This window comes from Hoplias malabaricus, chromosome Y (assembly GCF_029633855.1).
Source record: "Hoplias malabaricus isolate fHopMal1 chromosome Y, fHopMal1.hap1, whole genome shotgun sequence".
NCBI classification, from domain to species: Eukaryota; Metazoa; Chordata; class Actinopteri; order Characiformes; family Erythrinidae; genus Hoplias; species Hoplias malabaricus.
This window is the reverse complement of record NC_089820.1, coordinates 17910860-17931729: the sequence shown is the minus strand read 5'-3', so window position 1 is coordinate 17931729 and position 20870 is coordinate 17910860. Positions and strand designations below refer to the sequence as shown.

Below are 20870 nucleotides of genomic sequence, written 5' to 3'. Positions count from 1 at the left end.
GACTCAAAAGTGACCGTAGGTGTGAGTGTTGCCCTGTGAAGGACTGGCACCCCCTCCTTGGTGTATTCCTGCCTTGTGCCCAGTGATTCAAGGTAGGCTCTGGACACACTGTGACCCTGAACTGGATAAAACGCTTACAGATAATGGATGGATGGATGGGTGGATTATATTTTTTAAACTGTTTAATTAAAATTCAAATTAGTACATGTTACCCTCACCACAAGCATAAAATAATACTGATTGAAAGAAATTTTAGACTACATCACCCTAAAACTTTCTGCATGGCACAGACTTCCACTACATTAGTGCATTATTTCTTGTGCTATTTCATAGTTTATAATGCAGCAAATAATATATCACAGCTGCCCTTCACTTGGCAAAACTGGGTTAAAATTCCAGCCTGGTCAGGAACATCATGTTATACCAGTAATAAAACTTGAGTCTCCCAACACTGCAATAGCCTGCATCTGTAACATAATTTAAACTGTACGTTATTCTGGATAAGAGCATCATCCAGATACCACAAACATGTCCAAGATTTTGACTGGTGTATTTTGTATCACACATGATGGGACAAGTGGCCTGCTGCAGCTGAAGTGCAAACTAGGATCATGATTTCACTGTGGTCATGCAGTGACCAAGAAAATCCTCCAGCGTGAAGAGGAGCTGGGCATGTCCATCAGTGGCTACATGCTCTCAGTTATCATACACTGACCCTCCTACTTCAGCTGTGGACAGCTTCCAGCGCCGAGACTCCACCACTGCTGAAAGCATGGGGACTTGATGCTGGGGGCGATTAAAGGAGTGTCTACGGTCTTTTCCAGCACATCAATGACCGAGAAGAGATCTAACTGTAATATCTGCCAGTCTGCCATGACTGCTCTACATCTTTCTGCTCTTTTAGGTGAGGCGTCGTTTTTTTTTCTTTTAAAACTAAACAGAACATTAGTAAAGAGCATTTTTGTGGACACTTTTCTCTCCAGACTCGGATGAAGCAGCGTGTTACAGAGCCGCTCATTGTCGGCGTGGACGTTGTTTAGGAAACAATTTGTGGTTCTTGTTCCTCAGAGTTTTTTTTTCTTCGCGCTCGTGCCAACTTCAAAGAAGCGCGGAATATTCTCGAACTCCTGTCAGGAGCCGTGTAAACTGGGGCTGATGAGTGTGGTGTGTGTGTTTGTGTGTCATTCAGCTGCTGTGGTGGTGCTGCTGGCGGAGGCTCAGCTCCAGCTGCTTCCCGGTTCCTGCAGCTTTGACCAGGGCACATGCGGCTACACCTCGGACCCAGAATTCGCCTCATGGATCGTCAACGACGAAGGTGAACACAGCGCCCTGCTCCGACACAAATTATCAGCTCATACAGCCGCCTTTCAAAGTAGCAACAAACGCTTTTTCTATTTCTTGAGTGAAAATGAGTCAATGAATCAACCTGAATAAGAAACAAACGTTCGCTCTGCAGGTTTTAATACAATAAAAAAAGTAAACACGGTTAGAAGGGTGTAAACCATAGGCTGAGGTGTAGTGGACCTGTGTTCCTTGAAGTGATGGAGTTCCATATCTTTTGCTGTGAGTGGATGAATAAAACATCTTTTCTGTATCTGACTAATCCTCACAGCAACTTTCCATCTGCTAGTGAAGTGTCCTCAGAAGAATGGAGGCTGTTAAACAGGCAAACAAAATGCCCTTCATTTCTCAACTGAGTGAACAGTTGTCTGCAAACCTTTGGACATATAGATAGTGCAGATGTGCTTGAGCTTTGTCAGCAAATGACATGGGTCCATGCGTCGAGAACTGGTGTCTGGATCTGAGAAGCACAAAGCAGTGGTTAACTTAGGAACCCTTTGTTCTCTGAAGTTGCTGACATACGGAGATTTTTTATGGTCTCAGCCTGCACCCACAGGAACAGTTTTGCATTTAAATATCTCACTAAAGGCCAAACTCTGTTCATATTTACTGTGGTCCCAGAAGCTGTAAACTGTTAAAGAGGATGTACTGTTTTTGTTTTTCCATGTAGCCTTGCAGTTACAGATTTTCACCCTGACAAATGGATTCAGGCTCTTGAACACATTACTGACCCCCAAAGGTTTTAACATGCAGTTATTAATTATAAGGGTTATACACTGATGAGTCACCGGATTAGGAACATCTACCTTGTTTCTGCATTCATTGTTCGTTTTATCAGCTCCACTGACCATACAATTACAGACTGTAGCCCCCCTGTAAGGTATGATTAGGGTGGTGGATCATTCTCAGCGCTGCAGTGGCAGTGACATGGTGATGGTGTGTTTGTGTTTGCTGTGCTGGTACAAAGAGATCAGACACAGCAGGGCTGCTGGAATTTTTAAACAGTGTCCACTCACTGTCCACTGTGTTAGACACACTTACATCGTTGGTCCACCTTGTAGATGTAAAGACAGAGACAGTGGCTCATCTGTTGCTGCCCAGTTGATGTTGGTCGTCCTCTAGTCCTTCAAAAGTGGACACAGGACGCTGCCCACACTGCACTGTTGTCTGGATATGTTTGGTTTGGTTGATTATTCTCAATTCTAGCAGCCTTGCTGTTTCTGATCCACTTGTACCAGCACAACACCCACTAACACACCACCACAATGTCAATGTCAATGCAGCTCTGAATATGATACCTGCTCTGTGGTGGTCTTCTGGGGGTCCTGACCATTGAGGAGCAGGGTGAAATGGGGATAAGAATGTATGCACAAAAACAGGTGGACTACAATCTGCAATTGTACTACTACAAAGTGCCCCTGTATAGTCAATGGTGATGATAAAATGGGCAATGAGTGTAGATACAAGGTAATTGTTTTTAATCCAGTAGTTTAATTCTAATTCCTAAAATCTACAATTTAATCTCAGTCTTGTAACTAGCATCAGACTATTCTTAATAAATTAGGAGTGTTTATTTGTGTATGATCCCAAAAATAGGTTTTGCTATCATTGTTAGCATGCCTTAAATCGATATTGTCAACAGTAGCTGTTGGAAAGCTGTGTGGCCTTGACTGTTATGCAACAGATTTTACTAGAGGAGAAAGTAGACAGGACTGGGACATGTGCACTGCAGCTGGCTCAGAATCAAACCAAAGCAGGTAATTTGGCCGCATTGAGGGCTGCCAGGATTGCCAAAAATCTCACCCACGAATCGGCACTTTGAATGTGGTTGCACCAGATTTCCTCCAATGGGTCATTAAAAAGCAGCATAAACCCAGACTGTGCCTTGACCGTGTCTCTGTTTGGTTTCCCTGGCAACCTCAGGCCAGTCTCCATGGTGGAAACACAGTTGAGTGCCCCGTTGCTTGCTTGGAGTGCAGTTGACAGTCCTGTAGCATGAAAAGAAAACGACAAGTTTTTTTTTTTCATAATAGAGATGACCAGATAATTCATATTTCTTTTAAAAAAATTGACACGGAAACCATAATTATTGTTGAATACAGATGCTTAAGTTGTTGCTGTATATATTTTGTTTATAATATTGTTAAACATGAGGGGATCCTTAGGAAATTGTATATTTAAATCATTTAAGACAATATGGCATGACTTTATATATATATATATATATATATATATATATATATATATATATATATATATATATATAGACCACAATAATTTATTAGTATGGTGTAGGGCCTCCTTTTGCGGCCAATACAGCGTCAGTTCGTCTTGGGAGTGACATATACAAGTCCTGCACAGCGGTCAGAGGGATTTTAAGCCATTCTTCTTGCAGGATACTACGTGATGCTGGTGGAGGAAAACATTTCCTGACTCGCTCCTCCAACACACCCCAAAGTGGCTCAATAATATTTAGATCTGGTGACTGTGCAGGCCATGGGAGATGTTCAACTTCACTTTCATGTTCATCAAACCAATCTTTCACCAGTCTTACTGTGTGTATTGGTGCATTGTCGTCCTGATACACGGCACCACCTTCAGGACACAATATTTGAACCATTGGATGCACACGGTCTTACTGGTGCAATGTGCAATTAATGAAGATTGGCCACCAGGCTGCTCCAATTTAGCCATGAAACCTCCCACACTAAAATGACAGGTGTTTCAGTTTCATTGTCTAACCCCTGTATATATATATATGTATAAGCACAAACAAATTTATCTGTGCCCAAATCTTGCTCATAGAGTTTACCACCTGCTAGTGTTTATCTCAGCTATGTGTCATGAAGATCATGTGCTTCACATTAACACTGGCTGGCTGTCCAGTACATTTGGGGACAGCTCAAGGCCTAAACAATACTTGGCCCAAAATCAGGTGACAGAAGCAGTTTGATGATGCAAATATTTACATCACTTCTTTTCAGAATGCTACAAACACATGTTCATTTTCTATCCATTTTGGTCTGGACACTGTATGCTTGAAGATTATTCAGATTCACAGAGATAAACATCAGCCAAACCTTCACATTCACAGAAACACATGCTCCCTTCTTTACTTTGGTTTATAAAATGCTCAACAAGTAATTCTAGGATTTGTTTTAGGACTTATTAATTTATTCATACTTTCTGCTGGAATTAACACAATGCTACATATCCTGCTGGATGTTTATTAGTAATTCCTAAGTGATTTTCTGTGTGGAGGAATGACCTTGACCTTTTACAGTGACTTGAGCTTTTACAGTCATCGATGTTACATGGCAGTGTGTCTGAGAAGAGGAAGGGCTCATTTTTGTTCCAGAGCTGAACAAGAACTCAGCACTGACCCTAATGTCCTGGTCTCTCAAGGCTTTAAAAACAGCTGCAGAAAGCATTTGTAAGTGTTTTGAGATGTAAAGCAGACTTAGATGGGCTTCTGTTCAACATCTATTCTTTTCCAAATGGAGAAATATACAAGCAGGCTGATTTGGAAATAATCTTCATCATTGCACAGTCTGTGAAGTAGAGCAGCTGCACTAAGTGGGAAATTCTAGGGGGATTTCTGGGTTAAAGTTTTGCTCGCTGCGACGAAGTTCAGGTGGGAGTTACACCATGCTGTAGTCACTGAACTACAGTCTTCTAGATCTGGGTTTTACTGAGTCAGCTGTACATTTAATTGAACTCCATCCGTGAATGACATCACCACTTGCTTGCATGTGTCTAGACTAGTGATTAGAGCCACTAGTTGAAGAGGAAACTTTGCTGGCACTCAGAAAGGAAAATGAGGTTTTCCTTTTGAATTTTGCAAAAAACAGATTCAGAGCCTCAAGGAATGACACAGTCTTTATGTGTTTACTGTGGTCTCAGACATCAAAAAACAATTGGTTTACCACAGCAGTTCCTGATTTGATTTGAAGGTTTATAGAGTTGTACACTGATAGGTTATTGACTTTCACCTTCATCCCACTTCATCGTTTTTTTAAATGATGGTGCAGAAGAATCCTCTGGTGAATATTTCAGGGTTTAAACTACATAATGAGCTAATGCAGAAAACTTAAGAGTGCAAGAAAAGTGGCATGGTGCAACAGGTAGTGTGACTGCCATACAACTCCAGGGTTTGAGTCTGTGCAGAGTGTAGCGTGTTCTCACTGTGTATGTGTAGGTTTCCTCTGAGTGCTCCACTTTTCTCTATGTACAGTGTTTTCAGTTGTGAGTGTGACTGTGTGAGTGTGTGATGCCTTGTGATTTACTGGCATGCATCCACGTTATGTGTCTGCCTTGCATCCAGTGATTCTGGGTAGGTTCTGGATTCACCTTCATCCTGAACTGGACGAGCGATTACAGACAATGAATGAAAAGTGCAAGAAAAACCCTTTAGATTTAAAGCATCTCATAGACCCGAAACACCTTCTGTTTTTGAGTTACTGTTACTTCAAAACATACCCAAAATTAACTCTACCACCCATGGAATGGTCTAAAACCACGGTTTCACCAGTGAAACACCACATACTGAGGTAGTTATTACTTTTGGCTTACACAGTTCCGTCTAAAGCTTCGGTATTTGCTCATGGGCTAAATAAAAATGATGGCAAGAGCCAAGCCAAGGTGTAGGAGAGGAGCATGTTTTTATAAAACAAAAAAGGAAGAAGAGACAGAGGAATAGACATCAGTGACATCTGGAATGAATCACCCTCACTATGAGCACATCTGGAGGTATCAGAGAAGGCTGTAAAGTTAACTGCACCCAAACAGCTCTCTTATGTCTGATACTTTTTGAGAATGTACCAATTTGGATGCATACATGTCAACAATGATTACTTTATTCTGAACAAGTGATATTTCTGTCCTGTTTTCAAATTAAACTGTTTAAATCCAAATGAAGCCTGTTACATATGCTCTAAACAGTCTACTTGGACTGCAGTGCTAAGATGAACATCAGTTCTATCCATTTTGATCCTTTATTTCCAAAACCCCAATTGGGGAAAAGTGGTGATATAGATCACACATGTTTTTTGACCCATAGACTCTATGTTAATGGTGGGCAGGCACCATGGACCACCCATTCATTTCATTTAGTCTCTGCACTGGAATTAATCCTTAATTGTATTGTCATTGCAAATGCGTTGTCTCATTGTGCGTGATGTTGATAACATACACTGTATGCATTATTTGACTTTGATTTAGTGAAAGGAGCTTTTTGTTTAAGTGGAAAGTCTTGTATTGGCAGAAAGTGAGAAAGGACCCTGTATTAGTGGTCTTTTAGAACTTGGTGCATAAACAGTAGAATGAAATTATTCATCAACCTGGCAATGATATCAACTCATGTCAGGGTGTTGATTTAGACCTCCATCTGTTTTATAGAAACAGATGTGGGTCTTCTGTCAAACATTTGAGTGAAATTGTCAATGCACACTTGTACACCTGTAACGTTTATGTTCCAAAGGTTAGAGATGTAGTTTAATTTTATTTTAGAGATGATTTGATAGTTTGGGCGGCACGGTGGTGCTGCAGGTAGTATCGCAGTCACACAGCTCCAGGGACCTGGAGGTTGTGGGTTCAATTCCCGCTCCGGGTGACTGTCTGTGAGGAGTTGCTGTGTTCTCCCCTTGTCCGCGTGGGTTTCCTCCGGGTGCTCCGGTTCTCTCCCACAGTCCAAAAACACACGTTGGTGGATTGATGACTCAAAAGTGTCCGTAGGTGTGTGTGTGTGTTGCCCTGTGAAGGACTGGTGCCCCCTTCAGGGTGTATTCCTGCCTGGTGCCCAATGATTCCAGGTAGGCTCTGGACACACCGTGACCCTGAAATGGATAAGCACTTACAGATAATGGATGGATGGATTTGATAGTTATGTTTCTATTCTTTGATTTCATTTACAGTTAAAAAAAACATAATTGCTTTTAGTCAGCAACAGAAACATTTTGAAAAGCTAGGAGTTGATCACTTTTGATGTCCAGTTTGTATGCAGGCACATTAACAAGTACAATTAATACATATTGTGTTATTCTTGCAGGTCGCTTTATATCAGCAGACTCCTCGTTCCTGGGGGAAGCTGACAGGGCTGTGCTGGTCAGTCCTGAGCTTGAACAAGCTGAGTGGAGCTGTTTGCGTCTGGTCTACCAAATCACAGGGGCAGGTTCCCTTGGGGTTCATCTGCGCCCCCATGGAGAGAGCTTTGACTACATGCTGTGGAGGGCAGACAAACCTTCTGACAGCTGGCTCATTGCCAGCATAGATCTCCACAATATTTCTGGAGCCTACCAGGTAGCAGACATGGAACAGTGATCTCTGTGTGTGTCAGAGAGGAAGGAAAGGAAGAGAAAAAGTAAAAAAGCAGATACTCCCACAGACTGTGTGCACTGTAACCTAATGTATCTAGGGTTTTCAGAGTTCCAGAGAAGGCTTTAAAAAACAAAAAATGTATTGGAGCTCTGAGTCTGAAACAAAAAGCATTGTTGGTTAACATGCCTTAGAGCCTCAGCTTTGACTTTTTGGCGACAGTTTAAGAAGTCATTATTTACTCTAAGACCATTCATTTTGGTTAAGTATTGCTGGGAATTACATATAATAGAGGCCACAGATTGAGTGTAAGATGGAATCAGTGTAAACGACTGAACTGAAGTTGACTGTGTTTAATGTGCCCCATGAATAATGATCACATAGCGAGTAAATCCGTGCAACTTATTTTCAGTTCATGCGCATACGTCACTTAAATGGCCTAACCATATGCCATATTTACACTGATATATATATATATATATATATATATATACACACACACACACACACATTGAAAAGCACAGCCCTATATATTTTGGATTGTTGTTTATAAACTGCACCGTATAGCCGTATTGGTCTAGCTTCTTAGATTTAAGAGCCACAGAAATAAGAGCATTGACATACTAATATTCTGTGGCTGTTTTCACACTTAAAAGCATTACATTTGTCAGGCCATGTGAATGCTTTGATTAATCCAAACACCCCACAGAACGTCTGGGATTGGTCAGAATGGCCACAGCACATGATAAATCAAAATAAATCACCCTAGCACAAACTCCAGGTAAAGTCTGAGTGAGTGCATGTGTGAATTAAGCCGGTAATGCTCCAAATAATTGAAGAATTGCGATGTATAGTATGAACTGCACGCGCTGCACAGGCACAGCTCCATGCCGAAAGCACACACAACATTCTCCAGAGTTTCCCCAGAGTTCGTATGTGAAATGTCTATACAGTAGTCGGATTGTGTATTGTAAACATCAGGATTGAAATCTGTATTTCCAAGACTGATATCATGATAATGATGACCAAATCAAACATTGTCCCGTTTTTTTTTTTTTATTTGATGCAGCTTTTAATGGAAGCTCGTCCCAACCAAGAACCAGGATGCAGTATTGCTATCTTTGAAATTCACATTATTCCAGGCTTCTGTATAGGTAGGTCTATTGATTTCTTACATTGTTTTATACAGAAAGTTATCTTCTTTGATTTTGCTGATTCACTAGTGTTTTGGACTTGAGGAATAAAGAAATGATGGCATTGACATGCACATATGTGCTGAACTTCTGAGCAACTGCAGTTCTGTTGCTGCATAAAGGTGCATGAACCTTTACAAGATTACCTAAACATAAGCACATTTATTACTCTGCCTTAGAATGTAGCTTTGAGGAGCATCACTTGTGTGGCTACAGTAACCAGTGGAACCCTAATGTGAACTGGTATGTGGGAGGCAGCCTTACCCGAGATCCTCAGTCCAATCTCCCTGACGACCACACCATGAATAACCAAAGAGGTATGAATGAACACATTAACATCTTCAAGCTTCATTAATTCAGCCGCACAGGCTGCTGACACAAGCTTTCAAACACTTTGTAGTTTCTTCAGCCTCTTCCCAGCACCCTTGTCTGATTGCTTTCTACTCAATATGCTGACTCAGTCCATCCTTTGTGTAAGGACTCTACTGAGTGAGACATGAGCTACATTGCTAATTCTGTGTTGTTACCAGTCAAACTGTATTGTGTCTTAGAGATTAGAATACACATTTCATATTCACACAAACTCTGAGAGTCCTCATTATACTCTCTGCCATGTTGTCACATTGGGTAGCCAAATATCTATGGTTATCTAGGACGGATCAACAAAACACTGGTTCTAGAGATTGCCTTTTGCATTTTAAAGTTAAAGCAACAGTTTGGAAATGGTGCGTTGAGGGAGAGGTATTCAGCTGGTTGCAGTCTTCCATTAAACCTTTACCTTTAACATTAAACATTGCACCTTTAACATTAAACATTTAAAATAACATTTCTTGGGTTAAGTCAACTTGAAGGCATTCTTAATATTTTTCTCATAATCTGATGATGGAAAGGGGTGTAATGATGTGATTCAAAAATAATATTTAGCCTGGCTAAAAAACATTAAATATTAGTTTTATTCCAAATGCCCCTTTAAAGTTGAATCAAAAAGAAGAAAGGTTCACATATTTCTGAATATGCCTTGTTTTAATAAAACTCTGAACTAGGTCACTACATGTATGTGGACTCGGTGTATGCCAAGGGGTTCCAAGAAGTGGCTAAGCTTGTGTCACCGATGACAAACACACCTATGGCTGGCTGCTTGTCCTTCTACTACCAGAGAAACCAGGCCAGGGGCAACTTCTTCTCTGTCTTCACAAGGGACCAGCTGGGTCACTATGAAGAGATCTGGAGGCCTGAGGTTTACGCAACTACCACCTGGAAACTAGTCCAAATAGATATAAAGGCGCCCCATCCTTTGGAGGTCAGTACAAGTAGATTATGTAACATTTAGTACTAGTTTGTGAAAAGATTTTGAAGCTTTACACAGTGCTTGATTTAAACATGCAGCTCAAACTTCCAAAAAAAGAAGTTGGTTTGGATATATGAAATACGCATACCGTTTTTGACTGTTTTGGTTGTAAGTGGACTTTACGTAATTGCAAAACTTGGTTTCATTTTCAAAATAACCTGAATAATAATGTTATATAATAATAATAATGTTAAAATTAATAGCATAAGCAGGCTAAAATCTGCAATTGAATTTAATGCTTCGACTGAGATATTGTTTTATTCAGTTTTTTTATCTGAATATTCTTAATTAAATCCGGCCACAGCGGGCACTGAAATGTAGGGCAGCACCATTGACTGCCCATTAATCACCCCGTGAGGCTGCACTGCACGGAAACATAGTGTCAGAGTAAGCAAGAAGCTTCAGATGTCTCCTGGTTGCAGGGTTCTCAGCATTGTTTCTCGATGTTGCACAGCAAAGTTATAAACAACTGTCGCATTCAGTTTGGGATGCATTTAATCTCTTAGTGTTTAAATGTACTTTTGTCTTTGAGACTTAGGAACTGAAAAACTTTGGCATGGTGTTGGGACGCACTGTAATATGGTGCTTTAATTCCTAATTTTTACTATAAAACACCTAATTTGTACTAATATTCATTATTTTATTATTAAGTTTAACATATTTCCTTAGCTGTCACTCTGGTGCAGATAATCTGTATTCCCTGTAGTAATGGATCATATTCTAAAACGTCTAAAATGAGGTAGAGTGATGTTGGTGACCCCAATCATAATTCAAAATCATGACCTTATCTGAGTAATACTCTAATGGCTGAATTCCTTTCAGAATCCTAAAGCAAAATTTCAACATCGACTGCAGCCATCCCAGAAGAGTAGAGGCTTTAATGCAGCAAATGGGGACAAACTCCCTGTTAATACCCTTCTCAGTTTCAGAAGAAGTGTTTCATGAATTTGTGGATACAGATGTTTGGACACCAGCAGAATATCTCAAGTCACCAGTAAACATTTTAGTTTTGGGAAATAGTAGATTTACAGATTTTTCTTTGTTAGTTGGGAGTCGGTTACTCCCAAAGTTGCACTTATGCAGAAATATAATTTACCAGCAGTTGATTTTTAATTTTTTTTATTTTGCTGTAGCCCCTCAAACACAGTGGCCTCTGTTTTGGCCTTTTCATAACGTGCCCTTGACAAATACAGTAAAATTAATTGTACTACAGTTTCAAATATGGAGCATGTGCAGTCTTACGTAAGTTTAAGGAAAAAGTGTTTTTTGCCAGCCCCATTCACGTAAACATGCTGAAGAGGGATATATTTGTACAGGCTCTGAGACCGCTTTGTTTGAAGTTCTGCAGCCGCTTCTTTAGTACCGTGTAAATAAAGAGACTGAAAGTGCATGAGAGGGTCCGGATATCACCTCATGCACATCGTGTTTGGGGTCTTTAGCTCTCTGTAACATTGTTTTGATAGAAGAACGCTAGAGTATTCAGCCAGAACAACATTTCCAAAAGATTTGGGTGGTGGGGGGGAGGAGTTGGTTAGCTTCCCCAGATCAGTCCCAGTGGATTGCTCTGTTGTACAGTATTCTGTGTCCATTTCTCAAAATATAAATCATAAGTTTGTCTGTACTCTGTAAACAGTTCACTGGAAGCTTTGTGACCCAGTTTTATGGCAGTGAGCGATGTCCACTTGTGATAGAGTTTGTGCTGGAATTCATTAAGCTGAGGTTTCATTAAGAGAGGCTTTTGTTTCTTGTGTGTGTAGGTGGTATATGAGGTAGCCTTCAACAGTCCTCGTGGTGGCTTTGTGGCTGTGGATGACATCAGCTTTTCTCCCCAGTTCTGCCACACTGAAACAGGTCAGTGTAGTTGTGTTTCATAAGGAGCAATAACATGACTTACGCAACTCTTCCCCATCCAATACACCACAGTGCTGCTCTCTGAATGCAGCTTTCCTGTTTAATTTCTCATCTTCTTGTGACTGTAAAAAAAAAAAAAAAAAGACAGGAAGGACATCTGAAACACCACAATATTGAAACAACACACAATCCAAATACAGGGAAAACAAAGCAAGAAAAATGTTGGTTTAGTAAGAATATTGAAGTGAATGTTTTGTTTGGTCGGGTGGAGCTGGAGTGTGTCTTTCAGGTTGTGCAAGTAAGACTGAAATGAGACTTTCTGTTAGTAGTGCTTATTCTGTTTCACTGTAAGGAATGAATTACAAGAGTATTATTTATTATCTCAAATGAGCTCTTACCACAGAAATGAACAGCTTATACTTTCCCTCCTTTTACTATTTATCTTAAGATAAGAGTGTTAATCTATCTACACAGTCAGCTTCATTACCCTGGTCAGAAATATTGGTTTATCTTTAGATGAGTCTGTGTTTTGCTGTTGTTTTTTGTTCCTTTGCCAGTACTGTTCTCTCTGTCTGTCTCTGATTTTAAAACTTATTAGAAGGAGACAAATTGTCTGCACATTGAACTATGTAAACAAAATGTAGCCAGCGTATGTAGAATATATGGAAAAATTCTTTTTTCGTTTTTTTTTCTTTTTTTCATTAGCCACAATGGGAAATTCCTACTGCTCAGCACATTTTGACAGATCCTAAACCCAAAGAATTTTCCGGCTGATGTTAATGTTGTGTTTTGTTTCTGTGTCTCTGTGGCCATCCCTCAGAGCCCACCTTTGACCCCTCCATAGCTAATTGTGACTTTGAGGAGAGTTTGTGTCAGTACTACCAGGAGCATATTGGAGGAGCCGTCTGGAGCAGAGTCTCTGTAAAACCAAATGTCTACAGGATTGGAGACCACACTACAGGATCAGGTATGTGTCTAATAATACTCAGTATCACATTTTATTATATGTTGGAAATGCATTGCCAGTTTGATTAATCACAATAGTGCTGTCGTTAATTCAGAGTAATTTGATGCAAAAAATAAATATATAAATAAAAGAATAAATACATTTTTAGCTATGAGAGGACATGAAGTTTCCACCAGAATTCATGCATTACCCAAAATGTTCAGAATGAATTGAAAATAAGTTAGAGTTTCCAGTTTTCATCACTGATTTCTACTGTCTTCTTCTGCTTTCTATTTTATTGTTTTGGTTTGTTTTGCATTAGTTGAATTATGAATAGTTCTGTCACTAGCATGGTTCAGTGGAGTTGCTGTTTATGTCATATGAATGTTTGCCATAATTTGGCCTTTTTTGATAGTCTGAATGGCAGATTTGAATCTCTCAGTACATAATGTAATTACAAATGATTATTTTAAGTCAGCAAGCACTGAGACTGTGCACTACACTGATTTTCCACAGGTAAATAGTATTTTATGGCTCTGTGACAAGCGTTTTCCATAAATTCAATCAATGGTTTCCAAAATTATGACAAATATTGGCTCTGTGAAGAACATTCTAGCCAGATTCATACATAATTTATGTTTTCCTATACATATTTTATGGACATACATATAAAATTAATATCAAAATGACCAGTGGGTAGTTTCCACAAGTAAATCCTTTAACTCTTTCAAAATGCTTTGATGGAACTCATTTTATATTAATGGCTTAAATTCAAATGCTTCACCCAAGGGCAGTGAATCTGCATTTTTCAGGGAAACAGAATACATAATAGGATTTTATGGATACTTTTCCAGGCTAGAAAAATATTCAGTTGCAAATGGATCTTGAAAGTGTAACATATTCTAATTCTGCAATTAATTAGTATTAAGATGTTGAGAGTGGAGATTATTCTCTCATTTTCAACTTTGTCTCCTCATGCCTTAGGGTCCTTCCTAATGGCTAACTCTCGTTTTACCTTTCGTCCGAGCTATGTGGGGCGTCTGCATGGACCCTATCTGCCCGGCAACCACAAGTATTGTCTTAGATTCTACTATGCCCTGCATGGCTTCAAGAAAATTGACAACGCTCTGGCCCTTTATGTCTATGATGAGAAGGACATAGCTCAGGAGAAGATTTGGACAGTGTCAGAGAGCTCTAGAGGTGTGTGGACGGAGGTGGAGGTTACCTACCATAAACCCATGTCTACTAAGGTAATTTAAAGAGAATATAAGCAAAGAATTTTAAAAACGTAAGTAAAGAATGTGATGGATTTGCTTTATCTTGAGTTCTCTGCCTCGTGTGGAGCATTTTGTTAAACATGACTGGGTGAGTGAGTGAGTGAGTGAGTGAATGAGTGAGATATAGCCAGTTCCATGATGTGCTTTTTCTTTGAAAAATGTAAAATCTTTCTAACAAAATTAATATTCACATAAAAATAAGAACTGAGCAACTGAAACCATCTAAATTGCTAGGAATTTTGGTTGATCCACGGTAAACAATACAAATTGTATAATTTAAAACTTTTTTAAGCTGTTGAATCTGAATGTAAAGTGAAGAATGTAAGAATGTAAAGTCTGAATGTATTATACCACTTTATTAAGAAGTTAATACAGTCCTGAGGACTTAATGAAACATCTTTAACATGCTTTGGTCAAAATACTACAAGGATCAAATAAAACAGCACAGTTCTCATGCTGTCTACGGCCCAGGCTTTGCGTAGGAAGAAAAATAGCTTTGCTGAGTTCTTATGTCTACAAAAAAGGTTTAACCATAGGTGTAATTCATGGTGTGTATATGTTCATAACTCTTCAGTGACAACCTTTGTACTTACAGTATTTGAACCACATTGCTGCTCATACTTCATTCAACACCCATTTGCTTGACAAACATTTCATGTCCTCTTTTTTCAGATAGTGTTTGTCAGCATTTGCAGAAACTTCTGGGATTGTGGGCTTGTATCCCTTGATGATATCACGGTGACGCTTGGAGACTGCCGCATGACTGCAGGTAAAACGGCCTAAGCTCGCACTCCTGAAAACTCCTGAAGATATTCTCCTATCCCTATCTCAAAATTGTCAGTACCATAATGAACCAATGGGAAAAGAGTAAATCCAACATCCAGTCACTTTTAGTCATTTAAAAAGTTGTGTTTTAAAAGAAAGGTCATAAGTGAGAGTTTATACACAATGTATCACAACAGACATTCAGTACATCATGTTGCTTGTTTGTATGAGCATAAATCAAATATGTAATTAAGTAACTCAATTAAAACACGGTGGCACAGCAGGTAGTATCGCAGTCACACAGCTCCAGGAGCCTGGAGGTTGTGGGTTCGATTCCCACTCCGGGTGACTGTCTGTGAGGAGTTGGTGTGTTCTCCCTGTGTCTGTGAGGGTTTCCTCCGGGTGACTGTCTGTGAGGAGTTGGTGTGTTCTCCCCGTGTCCGCGTGGGTTTCCTCCGGGTGCTCCGGTTTCCTCCCACAGTCCAAAAACACACGTTGATAGATGGAATGGCGACTCAAAAGTGTTCGTAGGTGTGAGTGTGTGAGTAAAGGTGTGTGTGTGTGTGTGTGTGTGTGTGTGTGTGTGTGTGTGTCTGTGTTGCCCTGTGAAGGACTGGCGCCCCCTCCAGGGTGTATTCCCGCCTTGCGCCAAATGATTCCAGGTAGGCTCTGGACCCACCGCGACCCTGAACTAGATAAGTGCTTACAGATGATGAATGAATGAATTATAATGTCCAAAAGGACATTATGGTATCAATATTACATTTGTATTTTACAATGTTGTACTATACATTATAGAGGTTTTGGAAAAAAGAAGTTGATAATTTCTAGGGTTAAACTGGATTGGACGGCACTGTTTTGCCATTTGATGATAAAAATAGATCACAAGTGCTGTTTGCTTTCAGACCAGGCCTAAGTGGGGAGTACAAGTGTCAAATAACCCTCATTGTTTATAGCTCTATAAAAAAAGTTCTGTTTGGGAGCGTGGTCTTAAAGAGTACATGGTTATAGACACAACAGTCTTGGTCTAGTGAATTAAACCTGCAGTAAGTAAACGTTTTATTAAGAAATATGCACATTTCTCTGCAAACCTGTCTCAAAAAAGTTGTTTCAGTTGTTACACTTTTTTGCAAGAATGATAATAGGGTGCAAACCAGGCAGGGACCTTGTCAATTTTTAAATAACTGCTGGTTTTAGACTTATATGCGCTGTAGCTGCAAAAAAACATCTACTTATGTGAACATAGAAATTAAATGGGCAGTGCCCATTCAGCAGGCAAAAACAGAAATAGATGTTTAACCACTCAGCTCTCTGAAGGAGACATAAGAAAGCAAATGGAAGAGCTTTTGTGAGCAACCCCAAAATTCAAGACAGGTTACAATGTGGTTGTCCAAGATATTCCTATAATCCTTTTGTTTACAGAAGAGTCTCTTTTTTAAAGGCAGAACCCGTGTGCTGTGGTTTCAGGGCCGATGCGACCACCACCCGGACACTGCTACTTCGAGACAGGAGACTGTGGTTACACTGAGGAGAAAAGTAGTAAGAAAATACACTGGTTACGCATTAGAGGAAACACGCCCACCTCTTACACAGGGCCCAAGGGGGATCACACCTTAGGGGTAGGTGAGTCAACAACATACCTGCATAAAACTTCTGCTGTGTATTAGCAAGCACTCTTTTATATCTTTAAATTGGTGTTTTAATTTAATAACAGCTACATTTATTTAGTTTATTAGTTAATAAACTACATGTATAGTCACCACAACATGTCACCACATGTTATATCACTCTAAACATTTCTCAAGTGTCCCATTCCTGCTTCCTGTTTTTAAAATACATCTATAACTTCTCAGCACACATTTTCTTCTGTATATTTTAAGCTTTAAACAACAACCACAAAGCCATACACTAAATTTCACATTTGGTCATTTTTTACTAGCACCATAAATTTTTTACCTTATATTCTTATTAGCCCGCTAATTAACATTTTGTTCTATGGTTACTGTGTCTCTAAGGGTACTACATGTACATTGAGGCGTCCTACATGTTGCACGGTCAGTCAGCAAGGCTGCTGTCTCCAGAGCTGCGAGGGTCAGTAACACCTCAGTGCCTCACCTTCTACTATCACATGTACGGCTCAGGTACAGGAACGTTGAGCATTCTTCTGCTACGAGGTGATAGTCTGAAGGAGAAATTGCTCTGGAAGAGACAATGGGAACAGAGCATCTCATGGATGAAGGCCACAGTAGATTATGATTCTTCAACCAGGCACAAAGTGAGAGCACGGACACATCTAAAATCAGAAACACTTAGTTCATTGATCACGCTGGACTTTAAAGTGGTCACATTTTAAAAGATCAAAGACAGAAGGGGCAAACTAATGTTTTCAAGCAATGTTCCCTGAGTGTTTCACAAGCCATTTTAGGTCACTTAATTGTTTTTTCTTTTTTTTGTCAGATAATATTTGAAGCTATCAGAGGCCCTTCAATAAGAAGCGACATTGCTATTGATGACATTGTATTCACAAAAGGACCATGCAATGGTACGTATGTTCTGCAGAATGTGCTCACACAGAAAATAAATATTTAATTGCTGTTCAAAGAAAAACATGCATCTCCACAACAATAAATTTATATGAGAAGGAAAAAACTGTGGAATCAGTGGAAGTCAATGTAGCATTTTTTAATTCAAGTAATTTTGAAGCATTACTATTGGGCTATTCATTATGAGCTTTTCACACAGTGTGAAGGACATATGCTCCTATGAGGTAGAAAACTAGAGTATGAGACGTTTTTCTTTTGACCCTGACGTAGTTCTGGGCGATAAGAGCACAAATCAATACCACGATTACGATTAATGAACAATTAGTTTGATTTTGTATTTTTGACCCTCATAATTTCTTTGGTACGAGCGGCTTGATTCGCTCGGTCGGCCTCTGTGTTGAGGTTGCTTTCCTGTGGCAGATAGGGGCAGAATCTACAGCTTGGAAGCATGGTTTTAAAGGGACAGTACATGAACACACAGTGGGTACATAACAGAATAAAAATAATTGATATAGACAAGATTATGTCAATGAGAAGTTCTGAATGTTGATTTCGATTCATTTTTGATAATTGCCCAGTCTTACAGTGATGATATGAACAGCGTATTTTCTAAATGGCAAAAAATGTTTTTGTTAAATATATTTTAGTGTTTGCAATTGTCACGTTTCACGGGGTGGACTGACGGAGGCGGACGCACTTGCTAAAACACAGAATACTTTGTTTTTGTTTTCTTTGGTTTAAAATAAAGACAGGCAGACTTGGACAGAAAGACTTAAACAGATACCTAGACTAAAGAGACAGATACTGACTAAACCTAAACCGAGGGAACTAGACAGACAGAAAAACCTAGACAAAGGGAGCTTATACAGAGAGAGCTAGTAGACTACAGACAGAAACCACAAAAGTACAAAAGCACAGGAGAGGAAACACTAACAGACCAGAGAAACAAACTAGAGAGGTACAAGGAAGAAAACAGACAGAACAAACCGAAGCGAGGGACAGACAAACTGGACTGAGCAACATAATAACGGAAGCAAAACAACGAGACTGAGAATAGGAACGAGAACGAGAATGACCCAAAAAAAAGACATGACTAGGAAACAAAACAACACAACATGACATGACTTTGGAAACAAAATGACTTGACTAGGAGAGAAAAAGAAACAACACGACATGACTAGGAACATAGCAAAACAAATGACCAATAAACGGAAGTGACACAAGGGAGCTTAAATACATGAACTGACGAGACACACCTGAAACAGATAACGAGGACTGCGGACAAGGAGGCGGAATAAAGGTGGGACAAGGGTGGAGGCAAGGACAATAACAGACAGAGCCATGTGCAGAAAGAGCACATGGCGGGGAAAACAGGCATGACAGGACGAGGGCGTGATAGCAATGCATAAAATATATATATATATATATATTTCCACATATAAACAAATACATGTAGACTTCTTTATTTTCAGTCAAGAAAATCTGTTTACAATAAATCATAATATATACAAAAATATATAAATATTTAGTTCATATATTTTAATGATAACACATGGAACAAAAAAACATAACAGGCCTATTTTCATATGGTGGTTTGCAGCTTTGAGGCTGAAGCTTTAACATCTCTAAGTTGCCTGGTATAGAAACCTAAGTGTCAGGTTAATGTTAGTTTTTTGCTCCAGTCAAGTCTTTTGCTTAGAAGACACTATAATTGATTCACCATATTGAATCCTTTTCTATGATTTACATGGGTTGTGCAGTCTTCTGCTTTTAGATTCACAACAGGATGTGTGGTTACTAATGTCTTAGGTTATGTCCTTTTCCATAGCTGATACAATAACTTCTTTCACTGAGGCATAGTACAATATCCAGTCTGAGCTGAGTTAGGATGATGCACAGATGCTGAGTTGTAGCAGACATAGGAGTAGAGGAGGGATTTCCTGCCCTGGAACTTGTGCAAGCCTGGGGCTCCCTGTTAAGCTCACAGAGTTTTGTTACTGTAGCTACTTGAGTTGGAGCTGCCAGTGAAATGTTCCAGGGCTAAGATTTTTTTTGTCCTACATAAAGAAAGAGGTGAGTTACTATATCTAAATGGTATCGAATTGGCTTCTCTCCCTTTGGGTAAGTTGGATGACCCTCCTTCCCCCTGTCAATCATTTGTCTGTTAGCACAAGTGTTAAAAATGCAAGGCAGAAGGAGCTGAATTTTTGCCAGACATATCAACAAAACTAAGAGAGACAGGCTCGACAGGATTTTGCCAGTAGTCAACTGGGCAACATCTGACATATTCCCACCACACTGAAACACTCAAAAAGATGCAGTGTCTGGCTCATGCACATTTACACTACTAAACTGGTTATTGCTATATGAATGGGAATATTGTTTGAGCATGTAAAGACTGAGAGAGAAGGAAAAATCTCTCTTTCTATCTTTTTCTCTCTGTTTGCCATAGATCCCGGAGACAGCATCTCATACTCAGGATTCTCTGAAAACTTCAATGAAATTGAGTACTGAACAAGGCACTGGAATATTGATGTGTGTTTGTATATGTTTTTGTTTTGGGGTGGATTTGTGTTGGGTGGTGTGGAGAAATGTATTTTTACTATGCATGACTAAGCTGAGAGACACACCTTTTTCATTCTTCTCTAGTGGGAGATAGATAGTGTCTAGATGATAATGTAGCCAGATTTTCTTTGAGGTCACACAGACAGCTTGGGAACTGTCTTGTTTTATACAGCTAGCATATCAGTTATGGAGCATTCAAAAAGCTTGGTTTTATTTTCTCTAATGACGTTACCCAGCATATTTCCTTTATCTGATCAATGTGACTCTTAAAGGTATATAATTGCTGAGGTAAAAGTTGTGTTGTTATGTTTGAATATCACAAACACCCAAAGAGAATGGACACTTTGTATTTATGCAGTACAAAAATTAATATTTTTTAATTTTTATGGGCTCACTGTTTCAGTCAGGTAATGTTTTTTTTGTGGAATATTTGTACAATTATATTAAAATGCAATCAAGCAAAGACCAATTTCCTCAATAAAACATATAAAATAAACTTGTGTCTTGGGATGACAGTGCTTTTAAAACATTTGTTTGCTTACAAAATAAAGTAAAAAAAAATATTCAAAATTATAGATGGTCAAAAACTGTTGTGGTGCAAACTATGGCCTTTGGGTTATAGGTTAATGTTATATTTTACATCCCTCTGGTGCATGGTGATGTAATCAAAAGTGGATTCTTGTTTTCTAGGCCAGAAAAAAATGACTACACTCTCATGAACAAAGATGA

General features: G+C 39.4%; 1 protein-coding gene across 2 annotated transcripts; it reads left to right on the top strand.

The window, feature by feature from the left end:
* The first annotated feature begins 775 nt into the window (after positions 1 to 775).
* On the top strand, positions 776 to 20543 carry LOC136679483 (MAM domain-containing protein 2-like). Of its 2 annotated transcripts, XM_066658015.1 has the most exons (14): positions 776 to 904; positions 1190 to 1315; positions 7388 to 7638; positions 8723 to 8807; positions 9026 to 9163; positions 9890 to 10146; positions 11952 to 12045; positions 12866 to 13012; positions 13976 to 14241; positions 14941 to 15037; positions 16501 to 16656; positions 17049 to 17308; positions 17491 to 17575; positions 20029 to 20543. In XM_066658015.1, exons 1-14 carry the CDS (start codon positions 784 to 786, stop codon positions 20088 to 20090), a joined length of 2145 nt encoding a protein of 714 aa, XP_066514112.1. In that variant the 5' UTR covers positions 776 to 783; the 3' UTR covers positions 20091 to 20543. The 2 variants fall into 2 exon arrangements, with proteins under 2 accessions (XP_066514112.1, XP_066514113.1); XM_066658016.1 differs by lacking the exons at positions 17491 to 17575; positions 20029 to 20543 and having other exon boundaries at positions 16501 to 16652; positions 17049 to 17243.
* Positions 20544 to 20870: the final 327 nt, after the last annotated feature.

Excerpts from the sequence above, each read along its gene's own strand:
- LOC136679483 (XM_066658015.1), top strand. The coding sequence starts at position 784 with ATGCTGGGGGCGATTAAAGGAGTGTCTACGGTCTTTTCCAGCACATCA. Across the intron at positions 15,038-16,500 it reads AGACTGCCGCATGACTGCAG|GGCCGATGCGACCACCACCC; the intron begins GTAAAACGGCCT and ends CTGTGGTTTCAG. Across the intron at positions 17,309-17,490 it reads ATTCTTCAACCAGGCACAAA|ATAATATTTGAAGCTATCAG; the intron begins GTGAGAGCACGG and ends TTTTTTTGTCAG.